General features: G+C 45.3%; 1 protein-coding gene across 3 annotated transcripts; it reads right to left on the bottom strand.

Moving 5' to 3' along the window:
* Positions 1 to 1043: 1043 nt before the first annotated feature.
* Positions 1044 to 19184, bottom strand: Arhgdib (Rho GDP dissociation inhibitor beta). Of its 3 annotated transcripts, none has more exons than XM_021165171.2 (6): positions 19114 to 19184; positions 10891 to 11080; positions 9528 to 9611; positions 6927 to 7003; positions 4291 to 4354; positions 1044 to 1691 (listed from the first exon to the last, which is right to left on the bottom strand). In XM_021165171.2, exons 2-6 carry the CDS (start codon positions 11066 to 11068, stop codon positions 1492 to 1494), a joined length of 603 nt encoding a protein of 200 aa, XP_021020830.1. In that variant the 5' UTR covers positions 11069 to 11080; positions 19114 to 19184; the 3' UTR covers positions 1044 to 1491. The 3 variants fall into 3 exon arrangements, with proteins under 3 accessions (XP_021020830.1, XP_021020828.1, XP_021020829.1); XM_021165169.2 differs by lacking the exon at positions 19114 to 19184 and adding an exon at positions 18937 to 19020; XM_021165170.3 differs by lacking the exon at positions 19114 to 19184 and adding an exon at positions 18724 to 18817.
* Positions 19185 to 20377: the final 1193 nt, after the last annotated feature.

Here is a 20377-nt window from a genome sequence, read left to right as displayed (position 1 = left end):
GTGAACACAAAAATCCATTACTTAAACATGTATCAGAGAGTGGTAAAACACAGAAAACTTCATAGGCTGCTGTGAGAGACACGGGGAACTCTTAGGGCCATGTGGGATTTGATGGAGGATGTCTGCCTCAAAGTCGCTACAGACAGAGGCCTGGGCGAATAGGCTCTGGGCATCAAAATGTGGAATGGACTTGTGTTGCTCTTCTCTGCTGTGAGAAAATATTTTAAGTGACCAGAGCAACCTAAGGAAGGTGGGGTTTATTTTTGCTCCCAGTTTGAGGGTGCAGTCAATCACAGCGAGGAAGGCACCCAGCAGGAGAGCGAGACGACTGGTCACACTATGAGCACAGTCAGGAGTGATGATGAGGGATGGTGGTGTTCAGCCTGCTCTCTCCATTGTAATCGGTCCCGGCACGGAAGGACACCGCCCATAGGTAGGGTGAGTCTTCCCACCTCCATGAACCTAATTTAGAAACTCCCTCACAAGCAGGTCTGGGGGCTCTTCTCCTAGGTGGCTCTAGAGTCTGTCACTATTAACCAATCACAAGGGATTTAGCGGGGAAGAGCCAAAAATCTAGAGGTGAAAACAGAATGTGAAAGAACTTTAGTCACTGAGAATCATGGGAAGGAAGAGAGTGATCCATGTGGAGGCCATCTTGCGATAGGCCTTTATGTGACGTAATAAAATGAAGTAGCGTTGAAGCTTCCACTACTTCATCAGTAGATGTTGGGAGCCCACGCAGCAGGAGACAGCTTGATTTGGCCCACGAGTCAAGGCTAAGAAGAGGTTTCTACAGGCAGTGGGGTGTACATCTCAATCTTAGATGAGACCACTCTAAGAAAATATTACACCATCAATGAGATTTAGAATGTTCATCCTCTGTATTATTAGCATTCAGTGACCATCATATTGTGACAACCCGTTGGCAAAGACATACATATCCCCTGTACCATGGCTCTCACCCAGACGCCCATGCATATGACAACTCACAATGTGGGCTTTCTGGTACCACATTTATTTAAGGGCAAAAGAAAGCAATGAGGTTCTCAGTCACACACACAACGATTTTATTCTTTTCCTTTGGTGTTGTTTACAGTGTCTCCCACAAAAGAAGAGCTCCCCTTGGCAGAGAAAACAAAGGGATTTATCGAACCAGAAGAACCCAGTGGCAAGAATAAACTTCTGAACAGAAGGCCAAGGAGGCATCAGCGGTAGTTTGCCCATTCCTTGGCCTTCAGGACTCAAGGTGGGAGGAGAGAGGAGGCCAGGGTTTTAAGTCTCATTTGCAGGGAACACTCTGAGAGATGGGGTAAGATAAAACATATTGGTGATGAAATGTGTGTGTGTGTGTGTGTGTGTGTGTGTGTGTGTGTGACCGAGAAAGGGCCTAGCTAGGAACAGGGAGGGAGGAGGGAGTTTGTGATGACCAACATGGTTGGGAGAATTCTTCTGGTGGGTGGGGAAGGTGACAGGAGGGATGGACAGACGCACTCATTCTGTCCAATCCTTCTTAATGGCCAGGTTCCATTCCCAGGTGAGGTGGTCCTGTTTGTCGTCATCCGTGAAGAAGGACTTGTTGTGGTAAGTGCCTCGGGCCAGCATGCCCTTGGGAGCTTCCTCTACTGGAGTGAGGAATTCGTACTCTTCCGGTCGGGGCCCATAGCTGCCAACCATGAATGTGGCTTTATCCACTGGGAAGAAAGAAAGGGCCATTAGTGTGAGAGTCTGGTGTCAGAAAAGCAAACTAAAAATGGGAGAGCCTGGGACGCAGCTCACATGGGCAGAAGCTGAAGCAACAGTGTCCAAGCCTGGCTGAACATCTCCCTCCCTTCCTCCCTCCCTCCCTTCCCCCCTCCCTCCCTCCCTCCCTCCCTCCCTCCCTCCCTCCCTCCCTCCCTCCCCTCTTTCTTTCTTTCTTTCTTTCTTTCTTTCTTTCTTTCTTTCTTTCTTTCTTTCTTTCTTTCTTTCTTTCTCTCTCTCTCTCTCTCTCTCTCTCTCTCTCTCTCTCTCTCTCTCTCTCTCTCTCTCTCTCTCTCTCTCTCTTTCTTTCCTTTTTATAACTAAGCCAGGTGTGCACAATTCCATTTGTAGTATCAGGGAAGCTAAGGTACAAACAAGGTCGAGCTGCATGCACACATAGGAGACCTTGTCTCAGAGCCCAAACAGTCCCTCCAGACAGATATATTACAGCATCCTTAAGACCCCAAATTCCTTTGAAAAATGTGACTCATTTTGCCCCTCACTCCCCATACTTGGGGGGTGGAGGTTCAGTAAAAGTGTCAGAGTTGACTCTGATTATTAAGCCATAGTATGGGGTGACTTAAGTCTGTGGGCCTGAAATCTCTTTCCAGAGATGTACCAGATTGCACCGTTAAACACTGACAGAGGACAGACAGGTAGGCAAACAAGTTGAGACCTACATTCTGACCCCAGGTTTGAAGTAGTTCAAGATTGGCAGCACATAGGGCTTTCTTTCTTTCTCTATATAACAGACTTCAATGTCATTCTATGAATATCTTAGAGAGGGTCACTGTGACATCTGGGGATCAGGATATATAGAATTTAGGAAACTGAATGTTAGGTGGGAGGGGAGATCAGCAAATTGGTCAAAAGTTTTTTAAAAAGTGGAGAATTTGGTACATGAGGTCAACCAACTGTACTTACGAGGGAGGGGAACGCTGGGGTGTGAATTCAGAACAGCTGGGGTTTAAATGGCAGCAGATAGCTGGGAGGCGGGTACAGCTGCCCTTTTAACTGTTGCACACTTTAGAGGGACAGCTGTACACATGCCAGGGGCTGCTCGCCGACGTGAGTCAGCGCTGCCTCTGGGCTGGGAGGAAGTAGGAAATTGAGCTGGGTTTTCACCACAGCAGACACTAGCAAGACCAACAGTGTGTCTCAGCCCCCCCCCCCCCATCGTCTCTGGAATTTGACAGACCGGTTCCTATGTCCTGCTGTCACATCAAATCATAACTTCCCTTGGCTCTTCTGTTGCTTTGGGGACTGGGCTCTGTCATATTGTCCCCACATCTGGCACAGGGAGTAAGAAGGGCCAGGAAGGACTGTGGAATTGTTTGGGTTACCTTCCTGCCCAAGGTACGTCCAGAATGACAGCAGAAAGAATATGCGGTTAGTTACGTACTTCAATTACACTGCTTTTTCTCAGGCCTAGAGAGATGGTCCTTGTTTCTTTTTTCTTTCTTTTTTTTTTTTTTTGTTTTTTGTTTTTGTTTTTTTTTTTTTTTTTTTTTTTTTTTTTTTTTTTTGAGACAGGGTTTCTCTGTGTAGCCCTGGGTGTCCTGGAACTCACTTTGTAGATCAGGCTGGCCTCGAACTCAGAAATCTGCCTGCCTCTGCCTCCCAAGTGCTGGGATTAAAGGCGTGCGCCACCACGCCCGGGTCCTCATTTCTTTGTTAAGAGACAAGAACACTGTCTCTCTGCCTCTCCATGTTGCACCCCTGATGCTCACCCCAACACATGACCTCTCTGCTCCTCCCACTCCCATGGAACTCCTGATACTCACCCCTAGGACACAAGCCCAGGGCTCGAAGTTCTTGTTTTTCTGATGTGGTTTCACACTGTGAACTGCTCTTACTTTTGAATATCTGGTGTGTGTGTGTGTGTGTGTGTGTGTGTGTGTGTGTGTACACATAGAACGCACGTGGTGTGCAGGCCGGCAGTTGGCCTCAGGTGTTCTTCCCAGACACTAGCCACCTTGGTTTTGTTTGTTTTGTTTTGTTTTGTTTTGTTTTGTTTTGTTTTGTTTTGTTTTGTTTTGTTTTGTTTTGTTTTTGAGACAGGACCTTTTCACTGGCCTGGAACTCACCAATGTTATGTTAGCCATCCAGTGATGCTCTGGGATCCTTTTGTCTCTACATTTCCAGGATGGGATGCATACCACCAGGCTGGCTTGCTTCTGTTGATTCTAAGGCCCCAGTCTCAGGAATTTGTGCAAGCACTTTACCAAGGGCTATTTCTTTATCCACTTCTTCACTCTCGATGACTATTTTTTGACCTTGTCTTCAATTCATCTTGATTAATTTCTCCATAGGAGTAAAAAATTTAAATCCAGATTCCAAATGTTGAAGGCCAGTAGTTTGCCTTGTCTTAATGATGTTCTCCGTATCTTGGTCTGATGTGTCTGTCTCCCTTTCCTTAAAGTGGACATGCCATCTACCTGTACCTGTACCTGTACCTGTACCTGTACCTGTACCTGTACCTGTACCTGTACCTGTACCAACTCTTGTAAGTTTATAAGCAAGCAGAAGTAGTTGTGGCCAATCTCTTACCTCTCATGCCAGTCCGGTATGTCTGCTGAACATACTTCAGGCCAGACACAATATCCTTATTCACCTGTAGGTGAGAAGCCCACAAGCAATTCAGATTAGAGACTCTTTCTGGTTTTTCTGTTTTGTTTGTTTGTTTGAATATTTCCTACCATCCCATCTAGCTAAACCGAAATCAGAGAGACCCAATCAGAAGACTTAACACGGCCAATGCAGGTTTCATCCTTGACTGCTGTAGCATTTCTCCATCTAACTACGTTTGGAGACGGTGTTAATGAAAACAACGTCTCAGTATTCTTCACCATATTTCTCCTTCTTTGGTGGCTTGGGCAATAATCTCTAGCTAGTGAAAACACAGCCCCTGTTTTAGAGGAGGTTATGAAAATACCAATGGAAAATTTTATGTCAGTCTGTGAACACCATACCCTCAGAAATGATCCACATAGCCTACAATAAACAAGCAAGTGGGAGTGAAGTGGTAATGGAAAGTCAGCTAGGAGAGGCTGTGTAACTGAGACTGGAGCCTAGAGGGAAGGTTGTGGGTCACCAAAACACCCTTTCCCATTAATAATGGATGGAGCCCACTGGTGCCTGGTGCGCACTGCCAGACTCTCTCACCATGGACGTTATCTGAGCTGTCGCTACTTTCCCTAGATGCTCAATGAAAATCCACCAGATGGAATGAAACTGCAGACAGTCTAGCATTTTGTTTTCCATGACTCATTATACCTGGGCCAGAAGTAGGCTGTCAGTTTTTCACTGTGGTCATGTCTATACAAACAAGTTAAGGAGGACACTGACTCATAGCTGTAGGACTTGGGGAACGTTCAACTGCAGAGGAACGAAAGCATCTTCGATAATGTCCTCCATGAAATATTCTGGCTGTCTGTACACATAGTGGGTACAATAGTTAAGACCAAACCGCCAGGGTTGTCCTTCATTCTTCCGATGGTGAAATCACCCAAGAGTGAACACTGTCACCTTAGAGTCTAAACCATCTAGGTTAGCATGGGCGATAAAGCAACCAAAAGCAGCTGGAATGAAAACAGCCTTACAGAGAGATGGTGATAAAATGAAGATCCCCGTTTCCTATCACCCCCCTCTTACATCTAGCCCAAGGGAACGGGAGGAAATGAATTCATCTTTATATGACCCTTCAGCCTGACCCTTGGGCCCAGTGAGACTGCATAGCTGAAAAGACAATCCAGCAATAGCAAGAATTTTTAAAAGAGGCATCTGCTGTGTGACTAGTGCTTCACTTAATAGAAACATATTTAGGGAAGAAAAAGATATATATATATATATATATATATATATATATATATATATATGGCTACTATATATCTCACTCCCAAAGCAAGAAGGTTTGATGACATGAATGAACCTGAGAGATGTGGATATCAGAGATGCTTCACACACTTAAGAGGCATCATACAGGAGGTGGGGACCCACAGAATCACCCTCGTCCAGGGTTCTAGGGTGCTGTCAATTTTAGGATAAGAAGAACCCTGAGAGAGACAGAGTGCTGGAGGATCGTAGGCAACTGCTATTATAAACGTAGTGTCCTTGAACATTTGTCAAGAGATGTCATTTATAAACACGAGTTTTCTAAATTGACAGCTCAGCAGTGTAAATGACCAAGTTCTAGACTGGTGTGAAGTTTTTCTGTGCATTTTAAATGTGAGGCTCTCCCCCAAGCTCCAGTTGCTCTGGTAAGTAAACAGCATGGCAGGAAGCAAAGCCATCCACAGTTCAAGGGACAGTGTCAACAAATATCTCCAGGATGAGCAGAATTTAGGCATTTTAGTACGTGGTAGAGGGTGGCTGACGAACCACCTTGAATCATATCCTGCTCCCAGTAGAAAGATGAGCCCAGTGTGTACCAGAGAGAGCATATGGGGTCTTCCCTGGTGGAGCCCTGGAGAACATGACTGAGTGGAAATGACCAACAGCCAAGGCAAACAAACCCTGAGATGCAAAACAGTGCGTCTCTCACTTATTTGCTTTCAAAGTCAAGGTTGTTTTCCCGGGATCCGTAATTAGTCACATATGTCTATTCACGAGCGGTGAGCTTATGTCTTGTTTAACTTTGCTATTATCTGGTCCCCTGATCCACAAATGCCACTGAGATTCCTAGCCACTTTGTTAAGAGCACGGGTCCTGTATCTGAATGGTCATTGAGCAGTTGGGGAATCCTGGGTTTTTTGTTTTTGTTTTTTCTATTTGTTGAATCTTTGGTTTGTCCATTTCTTGCCATATACCCATGAAGACCTGCCATTTACAAAGTCGTGTGAAACAGTGGAAGGGAGGGGCACACAGCTTTAGCCTGCCTCTGGGTGCTTAGGTTGCGGAAGGAGGACTCGGCAGGACACCCAGCAGTGTGTGCCTCATGGATGCAAGCAGCAGGAGTTCCGAGAAAGGGTGATGATGTCCCCGCTAGGTGAAGATGGGAAGTAGGGGTGGATCTCCACAGGAAGAGCGGAAGAGCTCAGAAGCAGACACAGGTTAATCCAGAACCAAGCTGGAGAAAGGACAGCAACAACCGTCACCAAAACAACAGTGACGTCAACAGAATACCAGCACAATGATGCAAGAAATGGGTTATAGGAAAGATAAGAGCCCATGGGGGAGATACTTACTTTGAAGTTAATTTTCACCCTGTATTCAATACCTTCCTTTAGCACAAATGTATCCTTTTTGAGGGCCTCGAGATCGCCTGTAGAAGAGGAGTTACAAAGTTACTGTCCCCAGGAACTGCCCCATGAAGAATGAAAGCCAAGCTTCGGCATCTTCTGCTCGGCCCATCTTGGGTTATGTGATTCATCAGAGTGTGAGATTAGTGTAAACACACACACACACACACACACACACACACACACATCCTATACTGGCTGAAATCTTACAAATTAGTTATTAAAAAATCAAAACAGTAACATAGTAAAGGGTTTTCCGACAAGTTTGATGTCTATGCCAAAAATACAGTTTTTTCCAGTAATTAGTTGTGAAGATAAATCTTTTTTTCCCCATAACTTCTAATCAGTACTCAGGAAGATAACTATATTTTATTGTTGCCAGTAACAAAAAAGTGTCAATCAACCAACCAGCCTAGAAGAAAGTGAGCTAATATTCTGTCTATTAAAAACGTCATGTATATACATAGCTAGATGGAGACATGAGGATTTCTTTCAAAGAAATGTAAAAATATAGATATATAAGAGCATCAGCCTTTGGCTTTCAAAGAATTGATAGGCTTCAAGAAAATTTCCCTCCATCAATTCATACAATTGATATTAACAATTGATAACATATGGTCTTTCCTAGCTTTAAGAACTACTTTTAGTTTTTATAATTATTTAAGTAAGCGCTCACTTTGGACTCACTAGACTTGCATTTGCAACATTATTTTTTAAAGGAAGAACATTCTAATTGTAACAGCTTTAGGGTTCATAACCCCGAGATCTGCCATTAATTCTTAGGCCCTGCTTAGGAAAGCTATTACGATGCTTTCTTTAGTCTTTCCTCCAAATATTCCTGCATAGCTCAGTTTGTGTATGTGTGCATATACATGTGCATGTGTGTGCACATATGTATGTATGTGTGTGTGTATGTGCATGCATATGCGTATACTTTGGGAAAGTGTTTGACTTCATAAACACTTATATGACTTTAGCCCAGCACTTTCTTTAGGACAGAAATGCAGGTTTTCTCTTCTGAGAGAGGAGGACAGAGACCAAGCTCTTCTGCCTGGTCCTCTGTCCTGTCTGGGCATGTCCTCAGCAGCGCCAGACCGACTCCTGACAGTTGTACCTGGCCACGTGACACAGCCGAGTGCAGGAAGAGGCCTGAGTGTGGATGAGAGAATGAGTTTCTGCCTAGGGTGATGCTGCAGCTCGGGGCCATGCATGTGTGCCTGCCGGGTGTCTGCTCTACTGATTACAGTTGAACAGGAAGCCTGTCTTCTCAGGCCCTGATTTCCTCCCCTTGACAGAAATATCCATATAAGGCAAAGCACGCAGGCCCTGTGAGAGGAAGCTCTGCTGCTAAACTTACTGCTCTAGACCCGTGCGTTCTTCCGGCTTCTGCAAAGCTTTGACTTTGGTGACAGATCTACCTTGGATGCCCCTGATTTGGATTTCTGACCCCTTTCCCAACCCTCAATAGGTGTTTATTTTCCCATGATGCCCCCCCTTCCCAGTTTCTGCTCATCTCCTCAAGATCTGCCTAATGAAAGCAGTTGGCTGTTAGTCACAAAAGGTGAAATAAACACCAATTAGTATTTTGGGGTTTTGTCAGAGAAATTGTTTAGGAATAGAGTTTTAAGCTTTGGGTGTGCGGGGCAGGGGAGTGTCTGTCATTATTGTGGAGTGTTGGGCTTTCCTCTCCTTCTGCTAAGGCCATAGCTGGGATAAGATCAGCGCTTTCACTGGTGTTCAAACCATATAAGTACTGCGAGTTTAGCCACATACAGCATTTCCGCCTGCATTATCTCCTACAAGAATAGCTGTTTCTTCTGTTACCACGTGGAAGCACAGATCTGAAGTCAATACTGCACAACTGAGTAACTGAAGGCTGAAGAGATCGCGAGATCAATAAAATGCTTGCCAGGCAAGCACGAGGATTTCCTGAACCCACATTTAAAATGTTCTGAGATAAATCAATCAATAAATAAATAATATCCCCCCTTATTAAATAAAGATGTGCATGCTAGCTCTGGAGCAAGGGGGACAGGTGGATCCCTGGAGCTAACCAGCCAGGCAGACTAGCTCATGTGAGAGAGCCTGAGGTGCACTTTCTTGACTGATGCTTGTTGCGGGAGGACCCAGTTCATATGGACAATGGTTCCCCTGGGCTAGTGGTCCTGGTGCTTTAAGGAAACAGGCTGAGCACGCTTTGTGGAGCAAGCCCATCCGTTAAGCAGATCCCCGAGGTTAACTTGCATGCACACATGTATTCTTCATATGAACACGAATACACAAGCAGAATAGTGCATAAATACACACTTACCCACAAAAGGTGTCCAACTCTCAATTGTTCCACTACATTGAGTCAGGAGCTGGGTTTTTTTTCCATTAAATACAGAAAGCAGTGGACACTGGGAATGCAATGGTTGTGGCCTGGTACCAGCACATGCATCTCTAAGAGCCATCTGCTAGTTTTCTCCAGTGGGAATTAGGGACAAAGATCAAAATTTCCCTGTGACATCTTAGACCCCTCTGAAGAGTAGAGATGTTTTCACTTACCAGTAAGGTCCATGGTGATGGGTCCTGGTGCACTGTCACAAACAAGGCTAAGCCGGGTAACAGTCACATTGGGAACTGTTGGGTCTGCAGGGTTCAAAAGAAACCATGAGCACACAGAAGGGCATTAGGTGGAGAAGAGCTCGTGAGTGCATGCATGGGAGTGTGTGTGTGTGTGCACGCATGTGTTTGTGTGTGTGTGTGTACATACAAGTGTGTGTATGAGTGCATGTGTGTGCATGTATGTGTGTGTGTACATACAAATGTGTGTATGAGTGCATGTGTGTGCATGTATGTGTGTGTGTACATACAAATGCGTGTATGAGTGTATGTGTGTGCATGTATGTGAGGGCGTGTGTGTTTCACGCTGTGGATGATGAAAGAGAATATAAAGAGAAATTTAAATATATAGCAATCGAAACAGAATGGCAGATTCACTATGTTTAGTATTGATTCCTATAGAAATGGAAGAATTAAGAATTTTCTAATTCAGGCATTTATGGATTGTGTTCACTACTTTTAGGTCAAGTCGGCACAAGCTAGGGTCATTTTGAAAGAGTGACCCTTACTTGAGAAAGTGCTCCCACCAGACTTGCCTGTGGGCAAGCTGGTAGTGCATTTTCTTGATTGATGATTGCTGTGGGAGGGACCAGCGCATATGGACAGTGTTTCCCCTGGGTTAGTGGTCCTGAGTGCTATAAGAAAGCAGGCTGAACAAGCTATGGGGAGCAAGCCAGTAAGCAGCACCCCTCCATGTCTCTCATCTTCAGTTTCTGTCTCCAGGTTCTCCCCAGAGCTCCCGGCCTGTCTTCCCTCACTGATGCACTGTGATGGTGGAAACATAAGACAAACAAACACTTTTCTCTCCAACTTGCTAACTAAGACACAGACCCATCTTAATTATAAGTCTCAAATACTGAGACATTGTCTAGTCAGGCCTGTCGCCATGTCTTGTTCTGGCAGTGTGTGTGTGTGTGTGTGTGTGTGTGTGTGTGTGTGTGTGTGTTAGAGAAAGAGAAAGAGAAAGAGAGACAGACAGAGAGAGACAGAGACAGAGGAATAGTTAAGAAACGTCCAAGAAAGAGAGAGAGAGAAAAAAGTAGGGACTAGTGGAGACCAGAATAGAGTGCAGTTGTGGTCTGAAATTCTACATGCTCCATGCGGGTGATTTTTGTCTGCTTCACTTCTGACTCTCACACAGTCTCCAAAGAAAACATAATTATACAATCCATGACCTTAGGCAGCAGGTACAGATGGTGCCTCACCCACCTAACCAGGAAGCCCTTTGCTCCTGACTGTGGGTGACAGCAATTGCATGCATGTCTCCGTGGAGGCCTTGCCCTGACCCCTCCCGACACGCACACACCTGCTACCACGGGGACATCTCCCAGCAGTGTTTTCTTGTATTTGGTTAGACTCTCGTCATCCTTGTCCATCTCCTGCAGCTCCTTCAAGGACTTCTGAGGGGGTGGCTTGTAATTGAGCTTGCTGTCCAGGTCATCGTCCGCATCTTCCAGCTGTGGCTGTGCATCCTTCTCCGTCATCTTGATTGTTCTCTATTTCAGAGAGAGAATGGTGGTTCATTAGGCGTGGGGGTTGCTACAGATACCACCTTAGTGGAGATCTGTATTCATCGGTGATTTTCAAATTGTTCCTCAACACATATATTCCACGAAATAGATAGTATTCCCAGTCATTTCTCTGACTTGTCTTAATTTTTGCTTATAGAATAAAGCTATAAACAAGTTTTCTGTGAGCCATGCACTACAGTGAAGAAATGTAGCATAAACAATCCCAGTGATCGACCATTCTAGCTTAGCTCTGTTGCTATTCCCAATATGCGCAATCTGAGTTTTGCTGACTTATGGACACAGGACAATTATCTGTGGTCAAATGGCTGTTTTCTTCTTATTGACGTATTCTTTCCTTGAATACTTATCAGACCTTAAAGGGGAACCCTGGGGAAAGCAGACTTCTAATGCCTGCCTGGTAGGTATGAACGGTTCTGCCCCATGCTGTTAATCATAGCTTGAGAGCAGACACTGGGTGGGTTCTCGGTTCTTCTTGAGTGCCAACCCCACCCATAACGCCTGCGCAGCTCTGCATTTTATGATTATCATTGGTGATTGCTTCCTTCCCCTCTGTATCTTATGTTCTTTTGTCATGCCACAAAATTAGCAAAGGACTCAAATTCCTCTAGGCAAGATAATAATTACACATTTGTTATTAGGGGCCTTCAGCCAGCTTCCCATTTTCTTTTGTATTTTCCTGTATTTCTAGTGATCTCATGCTCTCTCTACACACTTCAGGTTAATTATGAGTGTGGCCTAATACAAAATCATCAGCTTAAAACATTATGAGATTTTTCTTTAATTTTTTTTCTTGATGGCATGATTCTTGAACATGACATTTATACGTGACAACATTGTGGAACTTGTCAAAAGGTTGGACACACCCAAAAAATCTCACATAGGCAGATCATGACACACTCCTTCTCTAATCAGTGTCTGCATTTACTTGACTTGTGTAAACAAAATTGAGAAGGAAATGGAGTAATATTATCTTTTGTGTGTGTGAGTGTTGATGAGCACCTATCAATGCCGCTTTTTAGAGTTCAAACAAGGTTAAAAGGTAAAATAGTCCACCTTCTCACTGAATCGCTGGGAAAATTGAGACCTGAGAATTAAGGGACTGGTTCCTCATGACACAGCTGTGACTGTCATAGCATGTGTCTGCAGACCATGGGAGATGCTGCCTAGGTGAAGTCCAGGCAAGAATGTCAGAGCCTCCATTTCTCACAAGTCACACACCTAAGACATTCTCCATCACATCATCCCATCCAGAGGCACTGGGAACGTCTGGGAATTCTCTGGGGATGAGGAAACTGATGGACTAATTTGACTGCAGTTCTGGGTCTTAATGTTACTAATGCAACAAGAAGGAAAATAATTTAGATATGAAGACTAACAAAAGCAAACTTATGGAACGAAAGAAAAAGAAATGGTGAAGTATGGAGGTGGGATGAGGGGAAAGTTGAGATGGAGGAAGGGAGAGAGAGAAACAAGGGTCCTCTTCATTTGTCTTCCAACAAAACATCAGGCCAAACACCAAAGCCCCTAGTAGCTCTGAAAACTACATTGCAATGCCCAGGCCCACTTCCTACACAGAAGGAAGCAGATAGGCCAGTTGCTATGGTAACCCTTGTCTCACTTAAACCACTGGCATTGCTCAAAGAGGAGACTCTAGAGATCAACAGCCATGACTCTGGAGATCACCAGGGAAAACATAAGGACTAACCCAGCTCATACTCCAAACAGTGCACAGAGAAAGAGTAGAATGAACTGGAGGTAAAAATAAAGAAGGATGCAGCTGGTGGATGTTGCAATTTGAGGACAACCTTTAAGGGGCTGATGCAGAACAAGTTAGAAAAGACGAATCATGTGAGGCACATTCTCATCTGGTGGTCATGACAGCCTAACGGATAGCCAGAGTGGAGAATCCATAACCAACCCGTCAGAGGATGAGGCTATTTGCATGGAGAAGTGCAGCTCAGCTCACAGGACAGAACCTTCTGGAACACAATTCTAACAGTTCACCATTGAGCACTTGACTGTTGGATGGTGTCACTATACCCAGTCGTTAGCTCACGATCTCATTGCCCTGCAAAAGCTGTGGATTCTCATTCTTGAAAAGAGCAGGAGAAAGAGGGAGGAAAAGAGGAAGGAGAGAGAGAGAGAGAAAGAGGGAGGAAAAGAGGAAGGAGAGAGAGAGAGAGAGAGAGAGGGAGGAAAAGAGGAAGGGGGGAGAGAGAAAGGAAGGAGAGGCTGATATAGGACTTGCAAACTTGTAACTGTGTGGACGTTGCCAAATCAATTCTTCCATCTGGGTTTTAATCTTATTATTAAATTTAATTATTTATGATTTAAATTTATATAATTTAAATTGTCATAATTAATTGCAAACTTATAAGTATCTCATAAAACCGGGACAACTTTTTGAAGACGTTGAAAGGTAGAAGACAATGTATGGTGTCTGAAACTGGAGCAGGAAAAGCAGATATTTCCCAGCTACATTACAATGATTTGACAAGAATTGTAGCATAAGAAGGAGATAAGAGACCAGATGATCCAAAGTCACTCACTGTGCAAAGGTGGCTACTACGGTAATAAACACAAAATAACTGAAGAGGTTATTCGCCATCAAAGCCGCGGGAAGGTCGCAGCTGGTTGGTGAGCTCCGAGAGTTTACAAACCCCTCCCTTCAGAGCACACTGACATTTAAGTTGCTGGTCAGAGCCAGGGAAGAAATAGAAGTTGGTCATTTCTACAAGGTCCAGCTGGTCTGATTGGTGATTCTTCACGTTTTGGAGATGACAGGACTCTTAAAAAATCTGCTAAGCAAAGGCTGGAGAGATGATTCGGTGGCCTGGAGCACCAGCTGCTCTCCCAAGGGACTCGGTGTTGATTCCCAGCACCCATGCAGAAGCTCACAGCCATCTGTAACTCTAGTTTAGGAGATCCAGCCCTCTCTTCTTGCTTCTATGGCACACACAAAAGCACGCATGCAAAACAGCCATACACATAAAAGTAAAATCAAAAGAACTCTTTCAAAATATAACAATCATCCTGGTCCTTAGTCCAAAGAGGAAAAGAATAAGGTTATGATTCTTTCTTCCTTTAGTCCACAGATTCACAGACCCTGAAGTCCTCCATAATCTTATCACTGTCTAAGACAATGTCTAAGGTTAAACAGAACCTTGAACCTGTAACTTTCTGGTGAATGCAGTCCAGTTGATTGCTGTAGAGAAAACTCCCTTGCTCCTGAGGCATTGCTGGATCGTTGAGATTGAACCCAAAAATCAAGACGGTAATTATCCACCCAAAATGTCGGATACACAGGACCAGAGGATGTCAGGTGGTATCTGTGTCTTTGAGTGTAGCCATGTGGCTAGTGGTTAGATCTACTCCATTTGGGGGTGATCATCTCCTTACTGAACAGCCCCCCTCACATATGGAGGTTGCTTCTGGCTCTCTGGCAGTGAACTCTTGGGCACATGTTTCAGCAACGAGGACTCTCCTTTCTCTACCTTGAGAGATGGTCTTTAGATGAGTCACTCACTGTCCCCAGCCTCTCTCTGTATCTCACTGCCTGCAGGTGAGTGACCGCTGAGTCACTGTTCAGTTACTTCGCCTCATTAGTGTATTTAAGAGCAGAGTATAAGTGTTTAATTATTTGAACTTCATACTATTTTCTCAAAGGTGCTACATTTTACATTATTGACAATTCCACTAGGTTCCGCCCAACAGCTACCTAGCAATAGCCTGTGGTCTCCACTTGCCAGGTGCCAGCCAGGAGCCAGGTGTATAAGAATGCTGCTCTTTCGTTCTCTCGTTCTCTCTCTCTCTCTCTCTCTCTCTCTCTCTCTCTCTCTCTCTCTCTCTCTCTCTTTTCCCCCGTCTCTCTCCATCTCCTATTCTCTCTCTTCTCCACTTGTTCCCAGCTGTCATCTTCCTCTCTTCCCCTCTCTCTTCTCTGTCATTCTGTCCTTCTCTGCCCCCTCTCTGTCTCTGCCCCTTTTCTAGGTCCCCTTCCCTTCCCCCAGTAAACTTCCTTTGGTACTAGGCCTGTCTCATGATGGCGATTCCTCAGGGGAGCACCACTGCAGGGCCCATGGAGGTGCTCCCTCCCACCTTATTATACCACAATTTTATAAAACACAACATAACCTCCCCCCCCCCCCGGGTAAATCATCTTTCTTTTACCTAAACCTTTTGCATCGCAAGACTATCTTAAAACAGTTACCAAACTGTTCTGAGTCAAAACTTAGCAAATTAGGTACGCGGTGCATCCCGTGAATTATTGCAAGGAATCACCAGCCACCATGCAGGAGACAATGTGAGCCACAGGTTACAGGAACAGAAAAGGACAAGAGGAAATCGTAAATACGACTTAACCTTGAGTCAGTGCACACATGTCTGGCTGTTAATATAGCTTCATATGAGTTGATGGCCATAAAAAAAAAATACGAGATCCTACGTTTCTAGGAAATAAATCCCACCCCAGGTGAATTTAACAAAGTGACCTACATGTTTGACAAAGCATGAACTTTGAGGAAGGTGGACCAGGGGTCTCAAAGCCTGGCTCCAAAACCAACTTCTTATAGGACCTAAGCAAGCTATTAACATCCACCAGAGATGTAGAAAAACTGAGCCTTCCTCAAGGTATCAAAAGGCTGGATTGGAAGCTGAATTGGCCAGTAGATGTTTAATAAATATTAATTCCTTGCCTTGCCTTCCTTCGTGGCCCTGTCATTATGTGTTTTGTGGGACCTAACGTCCCGAGGAGGAAGGGCTCCCCCTGGGTATAACTGGTCCTGTGCAGCCCTTCCTCCTCAGCATGCAGTCTGTTTCTCTGCGGAGGAAGGACAGGACCCGAAGGTTAGGAACCTGTGAGGATTATTTATAAATGAAATCCAACGCAAAAATGGGACAGTGACTACTGCATTTCTTTTGAAATACCTCACATTAACAATTCTATTTTCGATCTTATTTCTTGACCCTTTGCCTGACAGAAGGTTCGCTCTGAATGAGATGAATCAGCGGGCTCAGAGAGCAGTTAGTGGACACACTGCCCCTGGCTAGGGGAAAATGCAGGAAGATCTCGCAACGTTGAAAGGCTGGGTCGGCCGGGGGTCTTACCCTGCACCTCTGAGTCACTAAGGGGAAGACATGGAGAGATGTGTGTGTGTGGTGGGGGTGGGAAGAGCAGGAGCAGGGGATTTCCCACAGGAGGGCCAAGCGCCCAGAGCTAGGTTCTTGCTGAGAACTGCGCATGTCACAGCCTGCCCTGCTGCCTCTGCTGCTGCCTGGCGTCAAGAGACCCCAGATTGTCTGCCAGCACACCCACAAGGCCTCTTCTCTTGCTTCTGGAGAAATCCCTTCAGTATTTCTAGTCACGTGAAAGATCTGGCCCTTTCTGGGGCATCCCAAGGCCATTTTCTACCAAGGCAGCTGCATGGGCATCCAAAACTGGACGAGAAGATCCAAGCTAGTGGTTGAGAGGAACCCATCTTGTATGACGCAACGAAGGGGACATGGTTCTAGAAAGATCTCTCTCTCTCTCTCTCTCTCTCTCTCCCTTTCTCTCATTTTAAAAATGCCCCCCCACACACACACCTTTTTAAAAGACGGGGTCTCACTCTGTATCTCTGGCTGACCTGGAACTCACAGAGATGCCCTGCCTCTCAAATGCCGGAATTAAAGTCGGGCCTCACCACTCCCACTGAGGACCACAGACTATTCTTTCCTGCCTGTGCATTCCAAGCGCGCTCTTCCAGCTCTGTTTTTCGGTGCAGAAAGAGATAAGAGTATGAATCACTATGCCTCCCCCCCCCACACACACACACAGCGTGACACTCCTCTTTCACAAATTCTACTTTAAATAATCTTAAAAGACAGCTGCACTCTGGAAGCCATGACCAGGCAAAAAAAAAAAAAAACTAGACACAGTCACCAAGGTTCTAAATTAATGTGACACGTCAAAGACAATTTCATGGACACTCGAACTTAGATTATTAGACCCCCAAGGAATCCCCTGTGGAGTTTTAGCCAGCTTGGGTTGAGGAATCCAGAATATTATCAATAAAGGGCAACCTGGTAAGATCTTATTGTATGGATGAAAGTACCGGTGATCTTTCAGGAGCAAGCAAGACCTGAGGCCTGCAAGACTCTACCTGGGACTCAACCCACCATCCACCAATGTAGTCCATCTCAGCAGCGAGGCTGCTGTACAAACAAAGACATATGTGGGATTAGAGAAATCTTCTTCCAGAGACAATGTCTAAGGCTATCAACTCTTACTGTACCACTACATGAACTGCTGGACACTTCCTTAATATTCTTCTCCATTCTCTCAGTATGAAAACCGTGAGTTTCTCAATACCAGGCTTGGCACACCAGAGGGCTCTGAGCCAACGCTGGCTGTCTTTTCTCTCTGCTTAGTTTTCACCCCCCAGGGCTTCTTCTCCCTTCCTGTTAGCTCAAGTTTGTCACGGAGTATTCCTGTAAATCCCCCTCAGAATAACTCTGCCGTTCTGAGCTTACAGTGGAAACCAAACTGTGCGAGGCTGCGCAAAGCCTGTCTCTCTGGGACAGACTCACAATCTCCAAAATGGTGAAGGACCAAATTCCGAGGGCAAGAAGATGCCCATGAGGTTTAGGCCGGCTAGTCATGGTTGTTTCTCACTGGCAGAGTGTGGGCCACGTGGAAGGAGAGCTGATGATGTTCTATCAGAAACCTGAAGGACTCACAAAAGGATAAGCTCATTTTGTCAGTAAACTTGCGCTGTGTTTGAAATGGGCAGGGGTACACTCTTAGAAATGCCACAGAGAGAAATGGCACCTGCTGGTGACAAATTCCCAGCCAGCAGGTCACCGCTGATCTCTTCTTGAGTTCTCATGTGGGGAATCCAGTGTGCTAAGCCTGACTTCAGAAGGCTCTTCGTGTCTTTGTGGAGGGGTGGTTTGGGGGCCTTCCTGTAAGAGTCCTCTGACTCCCTCACCCCCGAGTGAAAAACTGCTCAGAGCTTCTCAGACCCATGCTACAGTTACCCGAGATGGGGCATTTAGCACTTGCTGGCTGGAAAACCTGAGAAAGAGAGGAAAGCATACCAAGTGATGCCTAGAGCCCTTCTAGCAAGGCCAAAGTTCAGACCACAACAGCTGGAAGGCCCACCAACCACGTTTATAGCTGGGCCCACGCAGACTCTCCTAGTGCCTCTCCCACAGTTTTCTCCACATCTTCTGGGTCTGCACCAGTTCCCCTTGATGTGAAGGGCTGCTTTGTTTTTTGGCAGTCACAGTGAATATCTTCTTGCCCAGCCCACTGCAGGAATTTAATGCCCCTGGTTTTTGCTAATAGCTTAGCATTTGACAGCTCTGAACCATATTTTCTCTCTTTTCAAACAGTCTCTTTAAAGTGTGCTTAAAAACAGGAAACCACACATCTCCACCCCAGCACAAGCCGCCATCCACAGCACAGTCAGTATCAGAGGTAGGGTTTTCCTTTTCCTGAGCACAGTCAAATTCCAGCTCCTGCCTAGCAAGGAAACCACCCAGTGCTGCCCCCCACTCCGCCCCCATTCCAGGTATCCCCAGAGCCCTTCTCTAGAACATTCTGATAGCAGGGTACTCTCTCCTACCTCCTTCAGCTTGTCTCCCCTTCTCAGGGCTGACTTCCCCTTTTCTGCTCCAGCAATCTCTTTAGCACTTTCTTATCATGAAGTTCGGTTTAAAGAACCGCCCTTCCTAAGAACAGCAACAGCTCCTCTGGCAAGGGCAGTAGGGTGGTTCTGAGATTTCCTACAGGACTCTGCGCCCACCTGCAGCCTCCCCACCTCAGGCATTCAACTTACATTCCAGGCTCTCGTCGGCCCTGTGTCTCTGGAGGTTACCTCTGTCTCTCAACTCTGACTGAGGACTGGCAGAACAGGAAGGAAGTTGAGAGAGAGAGAGAGAGAGAGAGAGAGAGAGAGAGAGAGAGAGAGAGAGAGAGAGAGAGAGAGAGAGAGAGGAAAATGTTTTAAACCTACTTGACAAGGAAACCCTGGGCTGTCTCGATATCCTGCTCTGCCTATCTTCCGATCAGCCGTCTGAGCAGCATTCTTGACAATTAATGACACATGTGGAGCAAACCAGCCCATGTGACATAGATGCATGAGTGTGCATGCTGGGGGAGGGTCCCTGTAGCCGTGTGTGCTTTCAATGACTGTGTGTGCGTGTCTAAAAGCCATAATCTCGGGGAGAGACATAGGGCCCCTAAACAGAAGTAATAGGCTTTATTGTGTACCACAAACTTCTGCTCCTCTAAGGCTCCTGTCAGCTTTCTTTTATTTGTAATTCATTTATTTATAGTAAGACAACTTGCTGGTAGGAAATGAGGAGTAGAAATTATGAATGTTAAATGTATATACTGGGTGCTCAATTTAAATAATTTGTCTACAGACAGAGGTTTTTTTTTTTTTAAGCTTTATTTATTGGTCCTAATTTGAAGATATTGCTGTGGATTGCACCACAAGCCTTCAAACGAAATAAACAAAAGTAAAAACAAAAGCAAGAACAAACGCTGTTGGTTATATCTAGGAATGCAGATTGTAAAAGAAAATGCAGCTTCATTAATTCCTCATCTAACGCAGAAATCTGTGACAATCACATGGATGCTAAAATTGACTTTGCAGCTATTTGAGGAGTGGCTTGTGAATAAATTTAAATGAGAACAAGCTGCCAACGCTGTGTGCAGTCCCGCTGGAGACAGGGCTGCGGTGTCTGCGTTTCGTCGCTTTCTCTAACTTGCTCCTAAGCTGCGGTCAGCAAGGCATGCTCGTTTATACTAACATTCCAATAATCAGTATTTGTATCAATATGTGTAGTGACTGCTACCTCAACCAAGGCACTTGGGGAAAATGGCACTTTTCCTCTCTTCATCCAAATAGGCTGCATGCTCTTCACTTATTTTGAACGTCACTGTGGGTTGTGTCTGGTGCTGAGATGTATTCAAATGCTAAGTACTAGCCACCAAGATCTGGTTGTCCCCCAACATCCTCAGTAGACCAAGTGATGCTATGTAAATCTCATTCCCCAATTGAAAACTATTGGTTAGATAAAAGTGGTTACAGCCAATTACCGGGTAGAATAGAGGCAAGTGGGTTTTCAGTTACCAGGATGAGGGTCGCAGGTAGGGACCATGGGAAAAGAGAGAGAAGAAGAGGAAGGAGAGAGGACGAGGGAGGAGAAAGGAAAGAAAGAAAACAGGAGGTCTTCATTAGACATGATGGACCAGGAGTATGTGGCCGTGAA

This window comes from Mus caroli, unplaced genomic scaffold (assembly GCF_978045245.1).
Source record: "Mus caroli unplaced genomic scaffold, Mus_caroli_1 scaffold_7, whole genome shotgun sequence".
NCBI classification, from domain to species: Eukaryota; Metazoa; Chordata; class Mammalia; order Rodentia; family Muridae; genus Mus; species Mus caroli.
Note: the sequence above shows the minus strand (reverse complement) of the source record. Positions and strands in the feature narration are given on the sequence as shown.

Excerpts from the sequence above, each read along its gene's own strand:
- Arhgdib (XM_021165171.2), bottom strand. The coding sequence starts at position 11,068 with ATGACGGAGAAGGATGCACAGCCACAGCTGGAAGATGCGGACGATGAC. Across the intron at positions 7,004-9,527 it reads CATCACCATGGACCTTACTG|GCGATCTCGAGGCCCTCAAA; the intron begins GTAAGTGAAAAC and ends CCTCTTCTACAG. Across the intron at positions 4,355-6,926 it reads GGGTGAAAATTAACTTCAAA|GTGAATAAGGATATTGTGTC; the intron begins GTAAGTATCTCC and ends TCTCACCTACAG.